The sequence below is a fragment of the Coregonus lavaretus genome (assembly GCF_964263955.1).
Source record: "Coregonus lavaretus genome assembly, chromosome: 10".
In the NCBI taxonomy this organism is placed as follows: Eukaryota; Metazoa; Chordata; class Actinopteri; order Salmoniformes; family Salmonidae; genus Coregonus; species Coregonus lavaretus.
This window is the reverse complement of record NC_139997.1, coordinates 30,377,277-30,398,418: the sequence shown is the minus strand read 5'-3', so window position 1 is coordinate 30,398,418 and position 21,142 is coordinate 30,377,277. Positions and strand designations below refer to the sequence as shown.

The window sequence follows — 21,142 nt, the reverse complement described above, 5'->3', positions numbered from 1 at the left end:
ACAAAAGTACAAAAGGCAAAGAGCGATCATGAATCAAATTAAACAGCCAACATGTTGTGACTAAAGTCGACTAAAATCATTCAAACTTGAGGGAAATTACTTTATAGTTGACTATCAGTTTCTCTTTTCTCTCCTGTAGAATAATACTTCTAAAAAGGATACAATGAACTTTTCAATCTGGAATGTTAGCATCATGAATCAACCTTCCATGACACATCCTGACCCTAATGTTGACTCTTTAAAGCTACAATGATAGCATCCAAAATATGAGAACAATCCTCAAAAGGAAATAGTCTAAAATACACAACAGGGACATTGGTGTACAAAACAATGGGGAAGAAATCGGCTGTACCTTTTTGGCTAATCATTGCTTTTGCTCTTTCACTGCCTGGTCTAGTACTATCAGTCTGAACAAACAGCCCTGACCTGCTTAGCTAGGAGATTTCAGAGAAAGACCCAAGCCTGTGTGCCAGGAACAGCCAGACGCTGGCTGGACTCTGACCCCCGACACAGACAGCTGATAGGCCCACTGCAGACTGCCTGCAGCACACCACCTAGGATGCATCTCAATAGTGAAAAGAGGCCTCCTCTCCTTGTTACCTCTCCATCATTCTGCACTGATCTGAAAGAAACAGGACAAGTGATAGCAATTTCTTATAATATGAGGCATTGATTGTATTGCTTTCACCTGTCCTGTATTTTCAGTAGAAGGGGATCCTTGCCAATGCATTTTGAGAAGTAGGCGAGGAGAGAAGACGCAAGCAATCGAGGGAAGACTTTTGAGATTCATCACAGCTCTACTGCTGCATCGTAGCTTCCAGGCTGCATAAGAGAAAAGTTTAATTCCAGTTACCCGTTCCCTCAGTTTACCTCTGGAAGCGCTCCTGTTGCTCTCTCTGCTTGCGTATCTCAGGGAACTGTCTCTCGTAGTACTCCCTGGTGCGGCTATCCTTGGCCTTGCGACGCGGGTTGTTCTCCATCCGCTCAACCTTCTTCTCCCACGCCTCCATCAGCTGGTCGTAGCGCTGGCAGATGTTCTGTTCCTGAACAACACAATAATACACGTTTCTAAAAAGGGGATTTGGATGTTGAGGTACAACATGATGACAATGACCTAAAGCAAACCTTACCCATGGCTCTCCTGACCTACACCTACATCTGAAAGCAAATGGCTAAGTAGAATGTATCCAAAATCACAAATCTTCTGCTGATGATACCCTGTCCTATTTGTCATATTTCAACACGCCTCTCAAAAATTATTCTGGCCACAACTGTGAAATCCAGAGAGTTCCAACAGCCATCTTGGACTTAAAATGTGAGATGTTTGAGATGGAACATTACAACATTTACAAATTATTGACATTAACAAGGGTAAGAGTTAAATGTTACAAAAAAGAGATAGAAAAAAAGAGAGGACTAGAAGAGATGGAGAGTCCCATACAGAGAGGACAATACAGCCTTGTTTCCACTCTCAACCAGCAAGGGCCAAACAATCCACCTTCCTCTTGGCAGGTGGCCATGCTGCACACTCTGCTGCCATTGTTATTGAGTCAACTGAACCATAACTAGCTACCTTCATCATTTACTAAAATTAATAACGTTTACACATAGGGTGATTAGACTAGACTATATTTAGCATGCTAGTTGATCCCAAAGACTACCCGTCTTTGCGCAAACGCTAGTTAGCAGTGGCTCGCAAAACTAACTCGAACTTCCGTCATACTGGACACAGAGACATAAAAATGGTATCCACGAGACACAGACATTATTTTACTGTAATAGAGGAGAAGTTAACCTTTTTAACGATACCCTTTTTATGTCTCAACTCCTTAAATAGCGTGCAGAGCAGACACTACTAAAACAGGAGTAGCCTATCAATTAACATTGATTCTGGAAAAAATAATGATCCGTTTGTCACTCAAGCGCGGCATTGCGGTACCGCTAGCAGCATATTAGCCACGGAAGCTGTCTAGTCTGTTTTTTATAAATGTACAATAAGCACAAAACACAACTATATAAGGAATTGGCCACTAGTTTTCATTCTGAGAAATAAGGTAGGCCACTTAATTTCAAAATCTGAACAAAGTGGACAGGCTAGCACCCTGATCAAACAGTTGGAGAGAGACAGAAGGGTGTGTTCATAACAACTAAACTGTTCTGCCTTATTAGCTAGCAGATCAAAGTTGGCTAAACTTGAAATATAAAGATTAGCTGGCTACTCACTAGCACGTGGGCTTGTGCTTGAGAGATTGTTTATGAGACCTGCGTTCATTTTCTGTAATGCCTGCTACAAGAAGTTAGTCATTATTAGTAAATGTGAATTATGCATGGTTCTAGTTAAATTTGTAACAAAAAGGGCATTTTCATAGACAGACTTGAAAGCCAGATCAGTTAATGCAAAAAAGCAGGTTCAACTATTTTGATAAAATAATGAAATAATTAGTGGGGCTTATATTTAGCCTAATTTCACATCCTGAATTCATTAGATTATTGCTGACTGTTTGGCTGTTTGAAATGCTGTGTATTTGACCTTTAATTGTACAACAAAGCTTATTTAGAGAGAACATTAAACATTTTTAGACACTGTATATATTGTAAATCGCCCATAAGTTAAAAAAATAAATGGAGATATGATTTGTAGGCCATATCGCCCAGCCCTAGGAGATAGCCTGTTCAAACAGTTTTAGTGTTACTAGGGCTGATCCCAATTAGTCGACTGGCTGTTGGTGGACTAAGAATATATATTTTTTGTAGTAATAAATATACACTGCTCAAAAAAGATTAAGGGAACACTAAAATAACACATCCTAGATCTGAATGAATGAAATAATCTTATTAAATACTTTTTTCTTTACATAGTTGAATGTGCTGACAACAAAATCACACAAAAATTATCAATGGAAATCAAATTTATCAATCCATGGAGGTCTGGATTTGGAGTCACCCTCAAAATTAAAGTGGAAAACCACACTACAGGCTGATCCAACTTTGATGTAATGTCCTTAAAACAAGTCAAAATGAGGCTCAGTAGTGTGTGTGGCCTCCACGTGCCTGTATGACCTCCCTACGCCTGGGCATGCTCCTGATGAGGTGGCGGATGGTCTCCTGAGGGATCTCCTCCCAGACCTGGACTAAAGCATTCGCCAACTCCTGGACAGTCTGTGGTGCAACGTGGCGTTGGTGGATGGAGCGAGTCATGATGTCCCAGATGTGCTCAATTGGATTCAGGTCTGGGGAACGGGCGGGCCAGTCCATAGCATCAATGCCTTCCTCTTGCAGGAACTGCTGACACACTCCAGCCACATGAGGTCTAGCATTGTCTTGCATTAGGAGGAACCCAGGGCCAACCGCACCAGCATATGGTCTCACAAGGGGTCTGAGGATCTCATCTCGGTACCTAATGGCAGTCAGGCTACCTCTGGCGAGCACATGGAGGGCTGTGCGGCCCCCCAAAGAAATGCCACCCCACACCATGACTGACCCACCGCCAAACCGGTCATGCTGGAGGATGTTGCAGGCAGCAGAACGTTCTCCACGGCGTCTCCAGACTCTGTCACGTCTGTCACATGTGCTCAGTGTGAACCTGCTTTCATCTGTGAAGAGCACAGGGCACCAGTGGCGAATTTGCCAATTTTGGTGTTCTCTGGCAAATGCCAAACGTCCTGCACGGTGTTGGGCTGTAAGCACAACCCCCACCTGTGGACGTCGGGCCCTCATACCACCCTCACGGAGTCTGTTTCTGACCGTTTGAGCAGACACATGCACATTTGTGGCCTGCTGGAGGTCATTTTGCAGGGCTCTGGCAGTGCTCCTCCTGCTCCTCCTTGCACAAAGGCGGAGGTAGCAGTCCTGCTGCTGGGTTGTTGCCCTCCTACGGCCTCCTCCACGTCTCCTGATGTACTGGCCTGTCTCCTGGTAGCGCCTCCATGCTCTGGACACTACGCTGACAGACACAGCAAACCTTCTTGCCACAGCTCGCATTGATGTGCCATCCTGGATGAGCTGCACTACCTGAGCCACTTGTGTGGGTTGTGGACTCCGTCTCATGCTACCACTAGAGTGAAAGCACCACCAGCATTCAAAAGTGACCAAAACATCAGCCAGGAAGCATAGGAACTGAGAAGTGGTCTGTGGTCACCACCTGCAAAACCAGTCCTTTATTGGGGGTGTCTTGCTAATTGCCTATAATTTCCACCTGTTGTCTATTCCATTTGCACAACAGCATGTGAAATGTATTGTCAATCAGTGTTGCTTCTTAAGTGGACAGTTTGATTTCACAGAAGTGTGATTGACTTGGAGTTACATTGTGTTGTTTAAGTGTTCCCTTTATTTTTTTGAGCAGTGTATATATACATACATACATACACTACCGTTCAAAAGTTTGGGGTCACTTAGAAATGTCCTTGTTTTCGAAAGAAAATCAATTTTTTTGTCCATTAAAAAAACATAAAATTGATCAGAAATACTGTGTAGACATTGTTAATGTTGTAAATGGCTATTGTAGCTGGAAACGGCTGATTTTTAATGGAATATCTACATAGGCATACAGAGGCCCATTATCAGCAACCATCAGTCCTGTGTTCCAATGGCACGTTGTGTTTGCTAATCCAAGTTTATCATTTTAAAAGGATGATTGATCATTAGAAAACCCTTTTGCAATTATGTTAGCAGCGCTGAAAACTGTTGTGCTGATTAAAGAAGCAATACAACTGACCTTCTTGAGACTAGTTGAGTATCTAGACTCTAGATACTCAACTAGTCTCAAGAAGGTCTCTAGATTCTAGAGCATCAGCAATTGTGGGTTCGATTACAGGCTCAAAATGGCCAAAAACAAATAACTTTCTTCTGAAACTCGTCAGTCTATTCTTGTTCTGAGAAATGAAGGCTATTCCATGCAAGAAATTGCCAAGAAACTGAAGAGCTCATACAACGCTGTGAACTACTCCCTTCACAGAACAGCGCAAACTGGCTCTAACAAGAATAGAAAGAGGAGTGGGAGGCCCCGGTGCACAACTGAGCAAGAGGACAAATACATTAGAGTGTCTAGTTTGAGAAACAGGCGCCTCACAGGTCGTCAACTGGCAGCTTCATTAAATAGTACCCACAAAACACCAGTCTCAACGTCAACAGTGAAGAGGCGACTCCGGGATGCTGACCTTCTAGGCAGAGTTGCAAAGAAAAAGCCATATCTCAGACTGCCCATCTTAATCTTTTATTTTTATTGGCCAGTCTGAGGTATGGAATAGCCTTCATTTCTCAGAACAAGAATAGACTGACGAGTTTCAGAAGAAAGTTCTTTGTTTCTGGCCATTTTGAGCCTGTAATCGAACCCACAATTGCTGATGCTCCAGATACTCAACTAGTCTCAAGAAGGTCAGTTTTATTGCTTCTTTAATCAGCACAACAGTTTTCAGCTATGCTAACATAATTGCAAAAGGGTTTTCTAATGATCAATTAGCCTTTTAAAATGATAAACTTGGATTAGCAAACACAACGTACCATTGGAACACAGGACTGATGGTTGCTGATAATGGGCCTCTGTACACCTATGTAGATATTCCATAAAGAATCAGCCATTTCCAGCTACAATAGCCATTTAAAACATTAACAATGTCTACACTGTATTTCTGATCAATTGATGTTATCTTAAATGGACAAAAAAATTGCTTTTCTTTCGAAAACAAGGACATTTCTAAGTGACCCCAAACTTCTGAACGGTAGTGTGTGTGTATATATATATATATATATATATATATATATATATATATACATACACATATACACAGTGGAGAGAACAAGTATTTTATACACTGCCGATTTTGCAGGTTTTCCTACTTACAAAGCATGTAGAGGTCTGTAATTTTTATCATAGGTACACTTCAACTGTGAGAGATGGAATCTAAAACAAAAATCCAGAAAATCACATTGTATGATTTTTAAGTAATTAATTTGCATTTTATTGCATGACATAAGTATTTGATACATCAGAAAAGCAGAACTTAATATTTGGTACAGAAACCTTTGTTTGCAATTACAGAGATCATACGTTTCCTGTAGGTCTTGACCAGGTTTGCACACACTGCAGCAGGGATTTTGTCCCACTCCTCCATACAGACCTTGTCCAGATCCTTCAGGTTTCGGGGCTGTCGCTGGGCAATACGGACTTTCAGCTCCCTCCAAAGATTTTCTATTGGATTCAGGTCTGGAGACTGGCTAGGCCACTCCAGGACCTTGAGATGCTTCTTACGGAGCCACTCCTTAGTTGCCCTAGCTGTGTGTTTTGGGTCGTTGTCATGCTGGAAGACCCAGCCACGACCCATGTTCAATGCTCTTACTGAGGGAAGGAGGTTGTTGGCCAAGATCTCGCGATACATGGCCCCATCCATCCTCCCCTCAATACGGTGCAGTCGTCCTGTCCCCTTTGCAGAAAAGCATCCCCAAAGAATGATGTTTCCACCTCCATGCTACACGGTTGGGATGGTGTTCTTGGGGTTGTACTCATCCTTCTTCTTCCTCCAAACACGGCGAGTGGAGTTTAGACCAAAAAACTCTATTTTTGTCTCATCAGACCACATGACCTTCTCCCATTCCTCCTCTGGATCATCCAGATGGTCATTGGCAAACTTCAGACGGGCCTGGACATGCGCTGGCTTGAGCAGGGGGACCTTGCGTGCGCTGCAGGATTTTAATCCATGACGGCGTAGTGTGTTACTAATGGTTTTCTTTGAGACTGTGGTCCCAGCTCTCTTCAGGTCATTGACCAGGTCCTGCCGTGTAGTTCTGGGCTGATCCCTCACCTTCCTCATGATCATTGATGCCCCACGAGGTGAGATCTTGCATGGAGCCCCAGACCGAGGGTGATTGACCGTCATCTTGAACTTCTTCCATTTTCTAATAATTGCGCCAACAGTTGTTGCCTTCTCACCAAGCTGCTTGCCTATTGTCCTGTAGCCCATCCCAGCCTTGTGCAGGTCTACAATTTTATCCCTGATGTCCTTACACAGCTCTCTGGTCTGGCCATTGTGGAGAGGTTGGAGTCTGTTTGATTGAGTGTGTGGACGGGTGTCTTTTATACAGGTAACGAGTTTAAACAGGTGCAGTTAATACAGGTAATGAGTGGAGAACAGGAGGGCTTCTTAAAGAAAAACTAACAGGTCTGTGAGAGCCGGAATTCTTACTGGTTGGTAGGTGATCAAATACTTATTTCATGCAATAAAATGCAAATTAATTACTTAAAAATCATACAATGTGATATTCTGGAGTTTTGTTTTAGATTCCGTTTCTCACAGTTGAAGTGTACCTATGATAAAATTACAGACCTCTACATGCTTTGTAAGTAGGAAAACCTGCAAAATCGGCAGTGTATCAAATACTTGTTCTCCCCACTGTAGATGGCAATGGCAATAGAAGTTCATTTTTCAATTTGTATCATTTTCATTTAGATTTGGGTAGAATTTTGATAAGCCACATGACAATGATTTTGAGATACCAAGACGTTATTATAAATGAAATGAAACTGTTCCACGAAAATGTGCATACGAAAACCATAACTGGCACACATATCGGTAGAAATGGTAAGATACACTTGCATTCCACATGAGAAAGGTTGCCGGCTCCTCGTGTAGCCAATTACCGGCAACTTCAGGAGAGTAACAGCAGAGTCTAAGAAAGCGAGTAGGAGTAGGATGGTTGGGTCAGGTGAAGTTATTTTTCTCATGGTTATCTTAATCTTTGGCTCCCTCGAGTCATTTGTGTCATATTTCATCAAGCAGAGCACTTAAAGCATCAGACAAGCTCAATGCATATACAGTGCATTCGGAAAGTATTATGGGGTATTGTGTGTAGATTTTATTTAATCCATTTTAGAATAAGGCTGTAATGTAACAAAATGTGGAAAAAGTCAAGGGGTCTGAATACTTTCCGAATGCACTGTATAGTTGATTTTATTAAAACGCATAAGGTGTGTGTCTATATATGGAAAAATATACGTTTATATGGTCGAAAGAACAGACTACTTTCGGTCAACCATGTTTTTATTTTGTCGGGCACAGCTGTAAGTGTTACAAACATGTCAACCATGAAATTATAAAACCAATAAGAGGGCATATAAGTTCAAGCTAGTGTGCGTGGTTAACACTTATTGCTTTCAAATTCAGTTGGTGCCAGAAGACACTAAATTGCCACCAATTTGAGGAATGCTATGCAGTTTAACATACTGTACATGCATAAAGTAAAAGAGCTTGCCAATGGGGTAAACAATCAAAGTATTATTGCCCATGGTCAGTTTGGGTCATCTCTATGAGAGCACAGCTTGTGTGTGGTGGAGATTTACGACCATGTCAGTCAGTCTGTCCGTGAGGCTGTGTGTGTGTGTGTATGTGTGTGTGTGTGTGTGTGTGTGTGTGTGTGTGTGCGTGTGCACGTTCGTTCATGTGTGCATGAGTCTTTGTGTTTTGGTCAAAGCATCCAGCACATTCCTTGAAGTTTCCTTCCCTTGCAGCCCTCAAGAGCAGGGAGAGAGACTTACCCTTTGTTTACGAGCATGGTTCCTTCTCTTGAAAAACAGAATCAGCTTCTTCCTCATCACTTGATTACTGGGAGAGGGAGAAAAACGGTTTGTTCAGTGAGGTGTGCGCCAATCTAGGTCCTATAGGGACACTACTATTACTGTTAACACTACAACAACAACAACAACAACATTATCCTGTAGGAAATACCAAGGAAGCACTAAACAGATACACAAGATAATATGCACACAACATTGCCTATTTAACTCTACAAAAATAATCAACATAACAATCTGCCTTCCACCTCTCCGTTGATATTAGGAATTAGAGAAGGAGGGTCCTTTATCAACAACACAACCCCCATCCATCATTGGTCAACAAGATCATCTGGAGGTCTGAGGTATTTCAGCTAATGAGTTTGCAGACTGGTTCTTTTTATATTGTATTTACTTGCCATCTGAGAAAAATAACAGCAGTGTGATAGGTTTGTGACTTGGGAAATGTGTGTACAACAAGTGCAACAGGTACATTACACACACGCCTGGACTCAATGACTTTCTCCATGCCTTGACCCTGAGAGTTTTACTTTTACATTTGAGTCATTCAGCAGACGCTCTTATCCAGAGCGACTTACAGGAGCAATTAGGGTTAAGTGCCTTGCTCAAGGGTACGTCGACAGATTTTCGGTTACTGGCACAACGCTCTTAACCGCTAGACTACCTGCCGCCCCCAGTACAGTGTATTCTCCCAGAAGTAAAGTCCTTCATAAAAGACCACAACCCGAGGCCAGTTTCTTATGGTACAGGGCGATAGACCCAGACAGCCTGGCCTTCAGCCCTACCAGCCACACCCCAATAGTAACCTAGATATGTTTCCTTTCACTTTACACTGAGGGATTGTCTTTGTCACTGGTGTCAATGGAGCAAACACAGAATTGAGGACTCAGCTAACATTGCAGACGACACTAAACCATTAGTTCAGGTTAGAGGTCAAAGGTTCACACACACACACCAGGGTTTCCGTTAGGAAAATGTGGCGCCGGACATTTGACCGGCAGCATTTGAATTTACTGTATATTTAAGACATTTGGGTAACCTGATTAGGGCGTCCACCCACGGTGCTCAGAATGACAGAAATCACATTTAGATTTTGGTAGTTCATCTTAACAGAACATGCAACTCGAGGATGCAACGGCGTGAGTCCTTCTTACCGAATTCTGATGCGCAATTTGAAGATGTTAGAATAACTGTCCACATTTACTTTTCCTCAGCCAACAAGACGAGTAACGAACAGCATAATCACTAGCCTATGTCAATCTACTATCCTCCATAGTTGTAAAGTGTACCTATTCTATTGGTCAGCTTGTCGTTCTGTGCGAGAAAGAAATAGCCTATTGTGGGACGATAGATCCAAAATTATATATAACCGTTCATACAACCAGTAGGTCTAGGCTACATCCCAAAAACCTTAAATAGCAATGAGGCTCATGCAACAGATCAGAACGTTTAGCTTAAAATGTTGAACTATTATTTCTTTACATTATAAGTGCAGCAATGATCACAAGGCAGTAGGCTACGCACGAATACAATTAACAGGAAAACACCGTCGTCAAAAGCGCACCGCACATGCGAGCGGTTTCATGAGACACAGATAAAAATATCAGTTAAATATTAAGAAAGAGGGGAGATAAAGATGCAACAACTAGCATGGGTTGCTAATATGACTAGGATTGTGCCTTTGGCTACAGGACAATGAAATACATTTGAAAATCAATAGAACATGAGAGAAATAGGCTACTGGTTTCAATGGTATATGAAAGTCTTTATAAAAGAATTGCCTGCACGTTTGGTTGGATTTTGGCTAGGCTACTTTGAAGCAAGGTAAGATATATATATATATTTTTTTTTTTTGTCATTTAGCAGACGCTCTTATCCAGATCGACTTACAGTTAAGTGAGTGCATACATTTTTCATACTGGTTCTAATATATGCATCATAATATGTAGTAAAATGTTCAGATTTCAAATAACTAAGTAGCCTATATGTTTTAAAAATGCATACTGCCTCCAGCTCAATGCAAAGTGGTGTGTGACGCACAGAAGCCTGCCTAGTTGCCTATGCACTTGAATGGCGAATGGGAAGCAAGCTTCAATTAGCAGTTGAGAAATTGTAGCTCTTTTTAAATCGTGGCCATCGAAAATGTTTTTAAAACGCGATTGCATTTAGAATTGTATTGCGCAACAAATGGGCTTATAAAAGTACACATTTCACTCCAGCAGCAACGAAAGAGCCGTTTGATGAGCTGTAGCAGCAGCTCTCGCGCTACATCGACTGGTATTGTAATTCATGAATAGGCTAAAATGCATTTTGCAATGGGATTTTTTTTTCCTTCTTCCGAACAATTGTATTTATTCATTATTATTTTGGAGGGCCAAAAGCCAGCTATCGGAAACCCTGACACAAACACAATTTTATATATACCGTACACGCAAGAAACAAAGTGCATACTCACGTCTTTATGTTGTCATGGTATACTTTAGTATCCGACGGCTGGTTATAAAGGGGCTAAGAAAAAAAGGGAGGAAGAAATCAGTCTATAAGTCATGATTAATCATTAGCTACCAGCATTGTAATAGCTCAACTCATAGCTACTATATGCAGTTTCCGAAGAACCTTACAGTGCATTAGGAAAGTATTCAGAATCCCTTCACTTTTTCCACACTTTGTTACGTTACAGCCCTATTCTAAAATGGATTAAATCGTTTCCCCACCCTCATCAATCTACATACAATACCCCATAATGGCAAAGCAAAAACAGGTTTTTAGAAATTTTTGCAAATGTGTTAAAAAAAAAAAAAAACAGAAATATTACATTTACATTAGTATTCAGACCCTTTACTCAGTACTTTGTTGAAGCACCTTTGGCAGCGATTACAGCCTTGAGTCGTCTTGGGTATGACGCTACAAGCGTTTCTTCCATTCTACTCTGCAGATCCTCTCAAGCTCTGTCAGGTTGGATGGGGAGCATCGCCGCACAGCTATTTTCAGGTCTCTCCAGAGATGTTTGATCGGGTTCAAGTCCGGGCTCTGACTGGGCCACTCAAGGATATTCAGAGACTTGTCCCGAAGCCACTCCTGCATTGTCTTGGCTGTGTGCTTAGGATCGGTGTCCTGTTGGAAGGTGAACCTTCACCCCAGTCTGAGGTCCTGAGCGCTCTGGAGCAGGTTGTCATCAAGGATCTCTCTGTACTTTGCTTCATTCATCTTTCCCTCAATCCGGACTAGTCTCCCAGTCCCTGCCGCTGAAAAACATCCCCAGAGCATGATGCTGCTACCACCATGCTTCACCGTAGGGATGGTATTGGCCAGGTGATGAGCAGTGCCAGGTTTCCTCCAGACGTGACGCTTGGCATTCAGGCCAGAGTTCAATATTGGTTTCATCAGACCAGAGAATCTTGTTTCCTTTTGGCAAACTCCAAGCGGGCTCTCATGTGCCTTTTACTGAGGAGTGGCTTCCGTCTGGCCACTCTACCATAAGGCCTGATTGTTGTAGTGCTGCAGAGATGTTTGTCCTTCTGGAAGGTTATCCCATCTCAACAGAGGAACTCTGGAGCTCTGTCAGAGTGACCATCGGGTTCTTTGTCACCTCCCTGACCAAGGCGCAATCCTGTCTCGAAGCTATACGGACAATTCCTTCGACCTCATGGCTTGGTTTCTTCTCTGTCAACTGTGGGACCTTATATAGACAGCTGTGTGCCTTTCCAAATCATGTCCAATCAATTGAATTTACCACAGGTGGACTCCAATAAAGTTGTAGAAACATCTCAAGGATGATCAATGGAAACAGGATGCACCTGAGCTCAATTTCAAGTCTTATAGCAAAGGGTCTGAATACTTACGTAAATAAGGTATTTCTGTTTTATATTTTTTATAAATTGGGGCACCCCGAGTGGCGCAGCAGTCTAAGGCACTGCATCCCAGTGCTTGAGGCGTCACTACAGACCTGGGTTCGATCCCAGGCTGTGTCACAACCGGCCGTGACCGGGAGACCCATGAGGCGGCGCACAATTGGCCCAGCGTTGTCCGGGTTAGGGGAGGGTTTGGCCGGCCGGGATTTCCTTGTCCCATTGAGCTCTAGCGACTCCTTGTGGCGGGCCGGGCGCCTGCAAGCTGACTTCGGTCGCCAGCGGGACGGTGTTTCCTTCGACACATTGGTGTGGCTGGCTTCCGGGTTAAGCGAGCAGTGTGTCAAGAAGCAGTGCGGCTTGGCAGGGTCGTGTTTCGGACGACGCATGGCTCTCGACCTTCGCCTCTCCCGAGTCCGTAGGGGAGTTGCAGCGATGGGTCAAGACTAACTGCCAATTGGATATCACAAAATTGGGAAGAAAAAGGGGTAAAAGTACAAAAAATACAAAAAGCAATTTTAATTAGCAAAAAAATGTTTTCGGGAAAAATAATGTAATCAATTTTAGAATGAGGCTGTAACGTAACAGAATGTTGTAAAGGTCAAGGGGTCTAAATACTGTCCCAATGCACTGTATCTAGGAAACAATAATCATTCAACCATTCAGAATACCCTCAACCACCTACCAGTTCAACCTTGGGACCAAGACCTTCGAATATCTTATGGGCCTCTTCAGCTTTTTTCTGGCAAAAAAAAACAGACAATATAATGATAGTTAGTAGAGATAAAAATAAAATAAACCTTTTACTCAAAGTAGTAGTCCTTGGTGACTGAACACACAATGTGGCCTGCAGGCTCTGTGGTTCCATGTGTTCAATTACAGCTGAAAATTCTCTTGACAGCGTAGGACAATAACTATTTGGATACACTAATTTGCAAAATACATTTTCCCCACTCAACCACACACAATTGTATAAAGATAAATCCTCCAAAAAAATTATCCCTTTTCTTTTTCCTCAGCACGCACACACAAACATAAAAAAAGCGGCATATGTATATCCAAAGTAGGAAGTCTGAAGTCTGCAAATACAGAGTCTATTTCCCAGGCAGCATTGTGTGGTGAATCTCCCTGTCCAAAAGAGGAAAGCCAAGGGAGATTTTTGTCGGGCGAGGTTATTACATGTACATGTTTGTCATTCAGCAGACGCTTTTATCCAGAGTGACTTACAGGAGCAATTGGGGTTAAGTGCCTTGTTCAGGGGCACAGACAGATTTTTCACCTAGTCGGCTTGGGGATTCGAACCAGCAACCGGTTACTGGCCCAACGATCTTAACTGCTATGCTACCTACCCAACAAGAGTTTCAATAAGAAGCTCGAACAGATGAGGGAGAGCGACCAAATAAAGGCTCTGGAGCATGTTATCTTCCAAGTATTTCAAAACTATTTTACATAACTAATAGTAATGTGTCCGTCTGAATTCTACCCAGACACTGCTGTGGCATATATACAGTGGGGAGAACAAGTATTTGATACACTGCCGATTTTGCAGGTTTTCCTACTTACAAAGCATGAAGAGGTCTGTAATTTGTATCATAGGTACACTTCAACTGTGAGTGTACCTATGAAAGTGAGTGTACCTATGAAATCACATTGTATGATTTTTAAGTAATTAATTTGCATTTTATTGCATGACATAAGTATTTGATACGTCAGAAAAGCAGAACTTAATATTTGGTACAGAAACCTTTGTTTGCAATTACAGAGATCATACGTTTCCTGTAGGTCTTGACCAGGTTTGCACACACTGCAGCAGGGATTTTGGCCCACTCCTCCATACAGACCTTCTCCAGATCCTTCAGGTTTTGGGGCTGTCGCTGGGCAATACGGACTTTCAGCTCCCTCCAAAGATTTTCTATTGGGTTCAGGTCTGGAGACTGGCTAGGCCACTCCAGGACCTTGAGATGCTTCTTACGGAGCCACTCCTTAGTTGCCCTGGCTGTGTGTTCTGGTCGTTGTCATGCTGGAAGACCCAGCCTCGACCCATCTTCAATGCTCTTACTGAAGGAAGGAGGTTGTTGGCCAAGATCTCGCGATACATGGCCCCATCCATCCTCCCCTCAATACGGTGCAGTCGTCCTGTCCCCTTTGCAGAAAAGCATCCCCAAAGAATGATGTTTCCACCTCCATGCTTCACGGTTGGGATGGTGTTCTTGGGGTTGTACTCACCTTCTTCTTCCTCCAAACACGGCGAGTGGAGTTTAGACCAAAAAGCTCTATTTTTGTCTCATCAGACCACATTACCTTCTCCCATTCCTCCTCTGGATCATCCAGATGGTCATTGGCAAACTTCAGACGGGCCTGGACATGCGCTGGCTTGAGCAGGGGGACCTTGCATGCGCTGCAGGATTTTAATCCATGACGGCGTAGTGTGTTACTAATGGTTTTCTTTGAGACTGTGGTCCCAGCTCTCTTCAGGTCATTGACCAGGTCCTGCCGTGTAGTTCTGGGCTGATCCCTCACCTTCCTCATGATCATTGATGCCCCACGAGGTGAGATCTTGCATGGAGCCCCAGACCGAGGGTGATTGACCGTCATCTTGAATTTCTTCCATTTTCTAATAATTGCGCCAACAGTTGTTGCCTTCTCACCAAGCTGCTTGCCTATTGTCCTGTAGCCCATCCCAACCTTGTGCAGGTCTACAATTTTATCCCTGATGTCCTTACACAGCTCTCTGGTCTTGGCCATTGTGGAGAGGTTGGAGTCTGTTTGATTGAGTGTGTGGACAGGTGTCTTTTATACAGGTAACGAGTTCAAACAGGTGCAGTTAATACAGGTAATGAGTGGAGAACAGGAGGGCTTCTTAAAGAAAAACTAACAGGTCTGTGAGAGCCGGAATTCTTACTGGTTGGTAGGTGATCAAATACTTATGTCATGCAATAAAACGCAAATGAATTACTTAAAAATCATACAATGTGATTTTCTGGATTTTTGTTTTAGATTCCATCTCTCACAGTTGAAGTGTACCCATGATAAAAATTACAGACCTCTACATGCTTTGTAAGTAGGAAAACCTGCAAAATCGGCAGTGTATCAAATACTTGTTCTCCCCACTGTATAGGCCACAGGGGGAATGTTCTACGTGGCGCGTGGCTCTGCTCTCAAAGGCTGGGCTGAAGAGAGAGGCTTTCCAGCTAAAAGTGTTAATGGCTGCCTGAGAAGGATGCAGGCGGACCTACCAGAACGTAGACATTAACTAGTTACACACACACACACACACACACACAGTCCCTCCCTCCCCTTTCCCTCTGCTACAACACACATACAGTACCAGTCAAAAGTTTGGACACACCTACTCATTCAAGGGTTTTTCTTTATTTTTACAATTTTCTACATTGTAGAATAATAGTGAAGACATCAAAACGATGAAATAAAACATATGGAATAATCTAGTAACCAAAAAAGTGTTGAACAAATCAAAATATATTTTATATTTGAGATTCTTCAAATAGCCACCCCATGCCTTGATGACAGCTTTGCACACTCTAGGCTTTCTCTCAACCAGCTTCACCTGGAATGCTTTTCCAACAGTCTTGAAGGAGTTCCCACATATGCTGAGCACTTGTTGGCTGCTTTTCCTTCACTCTGCCGTCCGACTCATCCCAAACCATCTCAATTGGGTTGAGATCGGTGGATTGTGGAGGCCAGGTCATCTGATGCAGCAGTCCATCACTCTCCTTCTTGGTAAAATAGCTCTTACACAGCCTGGAGGTGTGTTGGGTCATTGTCCTGTTGAAAAACAAATGACAGTCCCACTAAGCCCAAACCAGATGGGATGGCATATCGCTGCAGAATGCTGTGGTAGCCATGCTGGTTAAGTGTGCCTTGAATTCTAAATAAATCACTGACAGTGTCACCAGCAAAGCACCCCCACACCCTAACACCTCCTCCTCCATGCTTTACGGTGGGAACTACACATGCGAGATCATGCGTTCACCCACACCGCGTCTCACAAAGACACGGTGGTTGGAACCAAAAATCTCAAATTTGGACTCCAGAACAAAGGACAGATGTCCACTGGTCTAATGTCCATTGCTCGTGTTTCTTGGCCCAAGCAGGTCTCTTCTTATTATTGGTGTCCTTTAGTAGTAGTTTCTTTGCAGCAATTCGACAATGAAGGCATGATTCACACAGTCCCTCTGAACAGTTGAAGTTGAGATGTGTCTGTGACTTGAACTCTGTGAATAATTTATTTGGGCTGAAATTTCTGAGGTGCAGTTAACTCTAATTAACTTATCATCTGCAGCAGAGGTAACTCTGGGTCTTCCATTCCTGTGGTGGTCCTCATGAGAGCCAGTTTCATCATAGCGCTTGATGGTTTTTGCTACTGCACTTGAAGAAACTTTCAAAGTTCTTGACATTTTCTGTATGAACTGTCCTTCATGTCTTAAAGTAATGATGGGCTGTCGTTTCTCTTTGCTTATTTGAGCTGTTCTTGGCATAATATGGACTTGGTCTTTTACCAAATAGGGCTATCTTCTGTATACCACACCTACCTTGTCACAACACAACTGATTGGCTGAAACGCATTAAGAAGGAAAGAAATTCCACAAATTAACTTTTAAGAAGGCACACCTGTTAATTGAAATGCATTCCAGGTGACTACCTCATGAAGCTGGTTGAGAGAATGCCAAGAGTGTGCAAAGCTGTCATCAAGGCAAAGGGTGGTTACTTTGAAGAATCTCAAAAATAAAATATATTTTGATTTGTTCAACACTTTCTTTGTTACTACATGATTCCATATGTGTTATTTCATAGTTTTGATGTCTTCACTATTATTGCAATGTAAAAAAAGAACAGTGCACACATACAAACACTCACAGAATGAATTCACACACACACACTCTCCACTGGGACTGACTTGAAAACATATCAATGGTGCATGAAGAACAAGACTTCATGGAATCCTGGATGGCATTCGATCCCTTCCAGCTCCTGAAATGTATACACAAGTGTTCTAAAAGCTCAGACACACCGGTAGGATTGTCAAACGTTTGCCTGCCAACACTACTTAGCACCTCTGAACAGAGTGTCGGCAGTCAATCTCTTTTTGTGTTCACACAGCAAAGACCTTTGAAGTCGTTAACCACTTAGCCTTGTTAAAATACTCCAAACGAAAAGTTGGCTATAGCGTTGTTTGGCAATGCATGTCAGTGTGTGTTGCTTATGGTCTAGATTCCTAGCTAGCTGTGCTAATGTTGCTATTTTGTAGAAAGCCCTTGTTGATACTAGCCAGATGGCCACAACTAGATAACTACCTAGCAAGATGACGAAGAAACGATTTAATTTACTCTCCATAATCCCATAATGCCAGTGCCAACCCATAGCCAAATGTTTAGCTAGCTAGCTAATGTTAGCATATTCGTTAGCTAGCATATTCATGCTCTTTGATTCACTCAAAGTCAAGTAAGTACCTATCGGCAGTGGGATTCTTGGTGTGTTTCATGCTTAAGATTAAAGTACTGTTATTCATTGCCCTAGTCCTAATCTTTAACCTCCAGTTTCATAAATTTTAGCATGTATGGTGTAGATAAAAGTAGTGTGGTTAGGGCCAGGCAACATAGAGTTAATACGATTAATTCGAATTGATCTTATAGCGCAAAATTCCAAATGCCTGTATAGCAAGTATCAAGTATTTTTGTATTTTTTTTATGAGAGTTTATGTCCGCTTGTTGTCATGTTGTCTTTCTGGTCTTGTCTCCTTCACTCCTTCTGTGCTGAGCACCTTCCCCCACAACAACAAAAGATGAAAGATCGCTTCCTCTCTGAAAACAATCAGTTTCAAATCACTATTTGCATTTAAGGTTTGGTCCAACAGAAATCGGTCATATGGACACCTAAACACATTATTTTACTGTAATCTAGAACTTTACCTTTCTAACGATACCCTTATGTCTCAATTCAGAAAATTTTGCGCAAAGCAGACCTTACTAAAATGGGAGTATCAGAAAACATTGATTCTGGAAAATGTATGCTCAGTTTGTCGCGCACGGCATTGCGGTACAACGTACTCACCACTGGTGTCCCCCAGGGCTCAGTTCTAGGCCCTCTCCTATTCTCTCTATACACCAAGTCACTTGGCTCCGTCATATCCTCACATGGTCTCTCCTATCATTGCTACGCAGACGACACACAATTAATTTTCTCCTTTCCCCCTTCTGATAACTAGGTGGCGAATCACATCTCTGCATGTCTGGCAGACACATCAGTGTGGATGTCGGATCACCACCTCAAGCTGAACCTCGGCAAGACGGAGCTGCTCTTCCTCCCGGGGAAGGACTGCCCGCTCCATGATCTCGCCATCACGGTTGACAACTCCATTGTGTCCTCCTCCCAGAGTGCAAAGATCCTTGGTGTGACCCTGAACAACACCCTGTCGTTCTCCGCTAACATCAAAGCGGTGACCCGATCCTGCAGGTTCATGATCTACAACATTCGCAGAGTACGACCCTACCTTACACAGAAAGCGGCACAGGTCCTAATCCAGGCACTTGTCATCTCCCGTCTGGATTACTGCAACTCGCTGTTGGCTGGGCTCCCTGCCTGTGCCATTAAACCCCTACAACTTATCCAGAACGCTGCAGCCCGTCTGGTGTTCAACCTTCCCAAGTTCTCTCATGTCACCCCGCTCCTCCGCACACTCCACTGGCTTCCAGTTGAGGCTTGCATCTACTACAAGACCATGGTGCTTGCCTACGGAGCTGTGAGGGGAACGGCACCTCCTTACCTTCAGGCTCTGATCAGACCCTACACCCAAACGAGGGCACTACGTTCATCCACCTCTGGCCTGCTAGCTCCCCTACCTCTACGGAAGCACAGTTCCCGATCAGCCCAGTCAAAGCTATTCGCTGCTCTGGCACCCCAATGGTGGAACAAGCTCCCCCACGACGCCAGGACAGCGGAGTCACTGACCATTCCGGAGACACTTGAAACCCCACCTCTTTAAGGAATACCTGGAATAGTATAAAGTAATCCTTCTTCCCCCACCCCCCATATTATAATTGTTTTTTTAAAGGTGGTTGTCCCATTGGCTATCATAAGTTGAATGCACCAATTTGTAAGTCGCTCTGGATAAGAACGTCTGCTAAATGATGTAAATGTAAATGTAGCAGCATTTTATCCACAGTGTGTTATGTGCTAGCTGTCTGGTCTGTGTTTTATAAATTTGCAATGAGCATAAAAATACACATTTATATAAGGAATTGGTAACTCGTTCTCATTCTGAGAAATAAGCATCTCCTTATCCAGGTAGGCCACTTGATTTCAACATCTAAACAAAGTGGACAGGCTAGCTTGCTGTTCAAACAGGTGGAGACGGACAGGAAGATATGTTCATAACTACCTTGTTGCTACCTTGTTAACTAGCAAAATGATCCAAGTTGGCTAGACTTGAAATAAAGATTAGCTGGCTACTCACTAGCACGTGGGCTTGTGCTTGAGAGATTGTTTATGAGACCTGTGTCTCAAAAAGTTAGTCATTTATTAGTGCTGCTACAATACGTTAGTCGTTAATTAGTGCTGCTACAATACGTTAGTCATTAATTAGTGCTGCTACAATACGTTAGTCATTTATTAGTGCTGCTACAATACGTTAGTCATTTATTAGTGCTGCTACAATACGTTAGTCATTTATTAGTGCTGCTACAATAAGTTAGTCATTTATTAGTGCTGCTACAATAAGTTGGTCATTATTAGTGGATGTGCATGGTTCTGGTTACATTTGTAACAAAAAGGGCAGTTTCATAGACAGACTGGAAAGTTATTATTGTAAAAGGGCAGGTTAAACTATTTTGAGAATATAATTGAATTATTAGTGGGTCTTATGGTTGTGGAAGGCTTTATATTTATAATTTTAAAAGCCCTGAATTCATTAGATTATTGCTGACTGTTTGAAATGCAGTGTATTGACCTTTAATTGTGCAGCAAAGCTTATTTAGAGAAAACATTTAAAGAATCAAGATATATCGTGAATCGCCCATACATTTGAAAACATCAAGATGTGATTTTTGTGGCCATATCACCCAGCCCTAAGCGTGGTAAGACCACCAGACACATTGAAAGAGCTGTCTTGTGTAGTAGTGGCAGGTGTAGTAGAGGCAGGGGCGGCCTGTTCAATAGGGCGATATGGGCGACGCACTGCCAAACGGGAAAAGGAAGGGATTTTTTTTCTAATCAATTATATCACGGCAACAGTAGTTATCAGTGTTGTAATCTAGACGTCTGATCTGCCACAGTGCCACACTGCCACTAAATGTCCAATTGCTTCAAATGGCCACCCCCCCTTTTGGGGCGATTTCAGTCAGGTTGAAAATCGCCCAGAAGTCTGTCATAGACTCCCATGTAAAATCTATTTTTTTCAAATTTCAGAGCTTTCAATACAATCTCTATGGGTGTCTGAGGGCTTGCACTTACGCGCTTTCGTCATACGTAACGTAACCATGAACGTAACTAAGAAAAGAGCGGATTGTGTCTTTGAAAGAAGTTCCTTTTTGTCGGCGAACAAATGAAGATAAATTGGCAACGAAACAATTAGGACCTCCCAGACCAAATTTAATAATTCAACAGGTTTCTACTAAAGGCGGAAAGTCCTACACCCGAGGATTTTCCAAAAATTGGTACGAACGAAAAAATAACATTGCCACTCAACTGGATGAGGGATACAGGCTAGCTGTCC

At 42.7% G+C, this 21,142-nt stretch overlaps 1 protein-coding gene across 3 annotated transcripts in view; it reads right to left on the bottom strand.

Annotated features, from left to right (window-relative positions):
* Window positions 1–21,142, bottom strand: part of ncor1 (nuclear receptor corepressor 1) — a 128,405-nt gene that overhangs the window by 66,995 nt on the left and 40,268 nt on the right. For all 3 annotated transcript variants that reach the window (XM_084170946.1, XM_084170947.1, XM_084170948.1), the window contains exons 7-10: window positions 13,097–13,153; window positions 11,019–11,071; window positions 8,528–8,594; window positions 871–1,043 (exon numbers count right to left, since the gene is read on the bottom strand). In XM_084170946.1, the coding sequence (XP_084027072.1) occupies window positions 871–1,043; window positions 8,528–8,594; window positions 11,019–11,071; window positions 13,097–13,153 (350 nt within the window). The remainder of the gene's footprint in view (window positions 1–870; window positions 1,044–8,527; window positions 8,595–11,018; window positions 11,072–13,096; window positions 13,154–21,142) is intronic.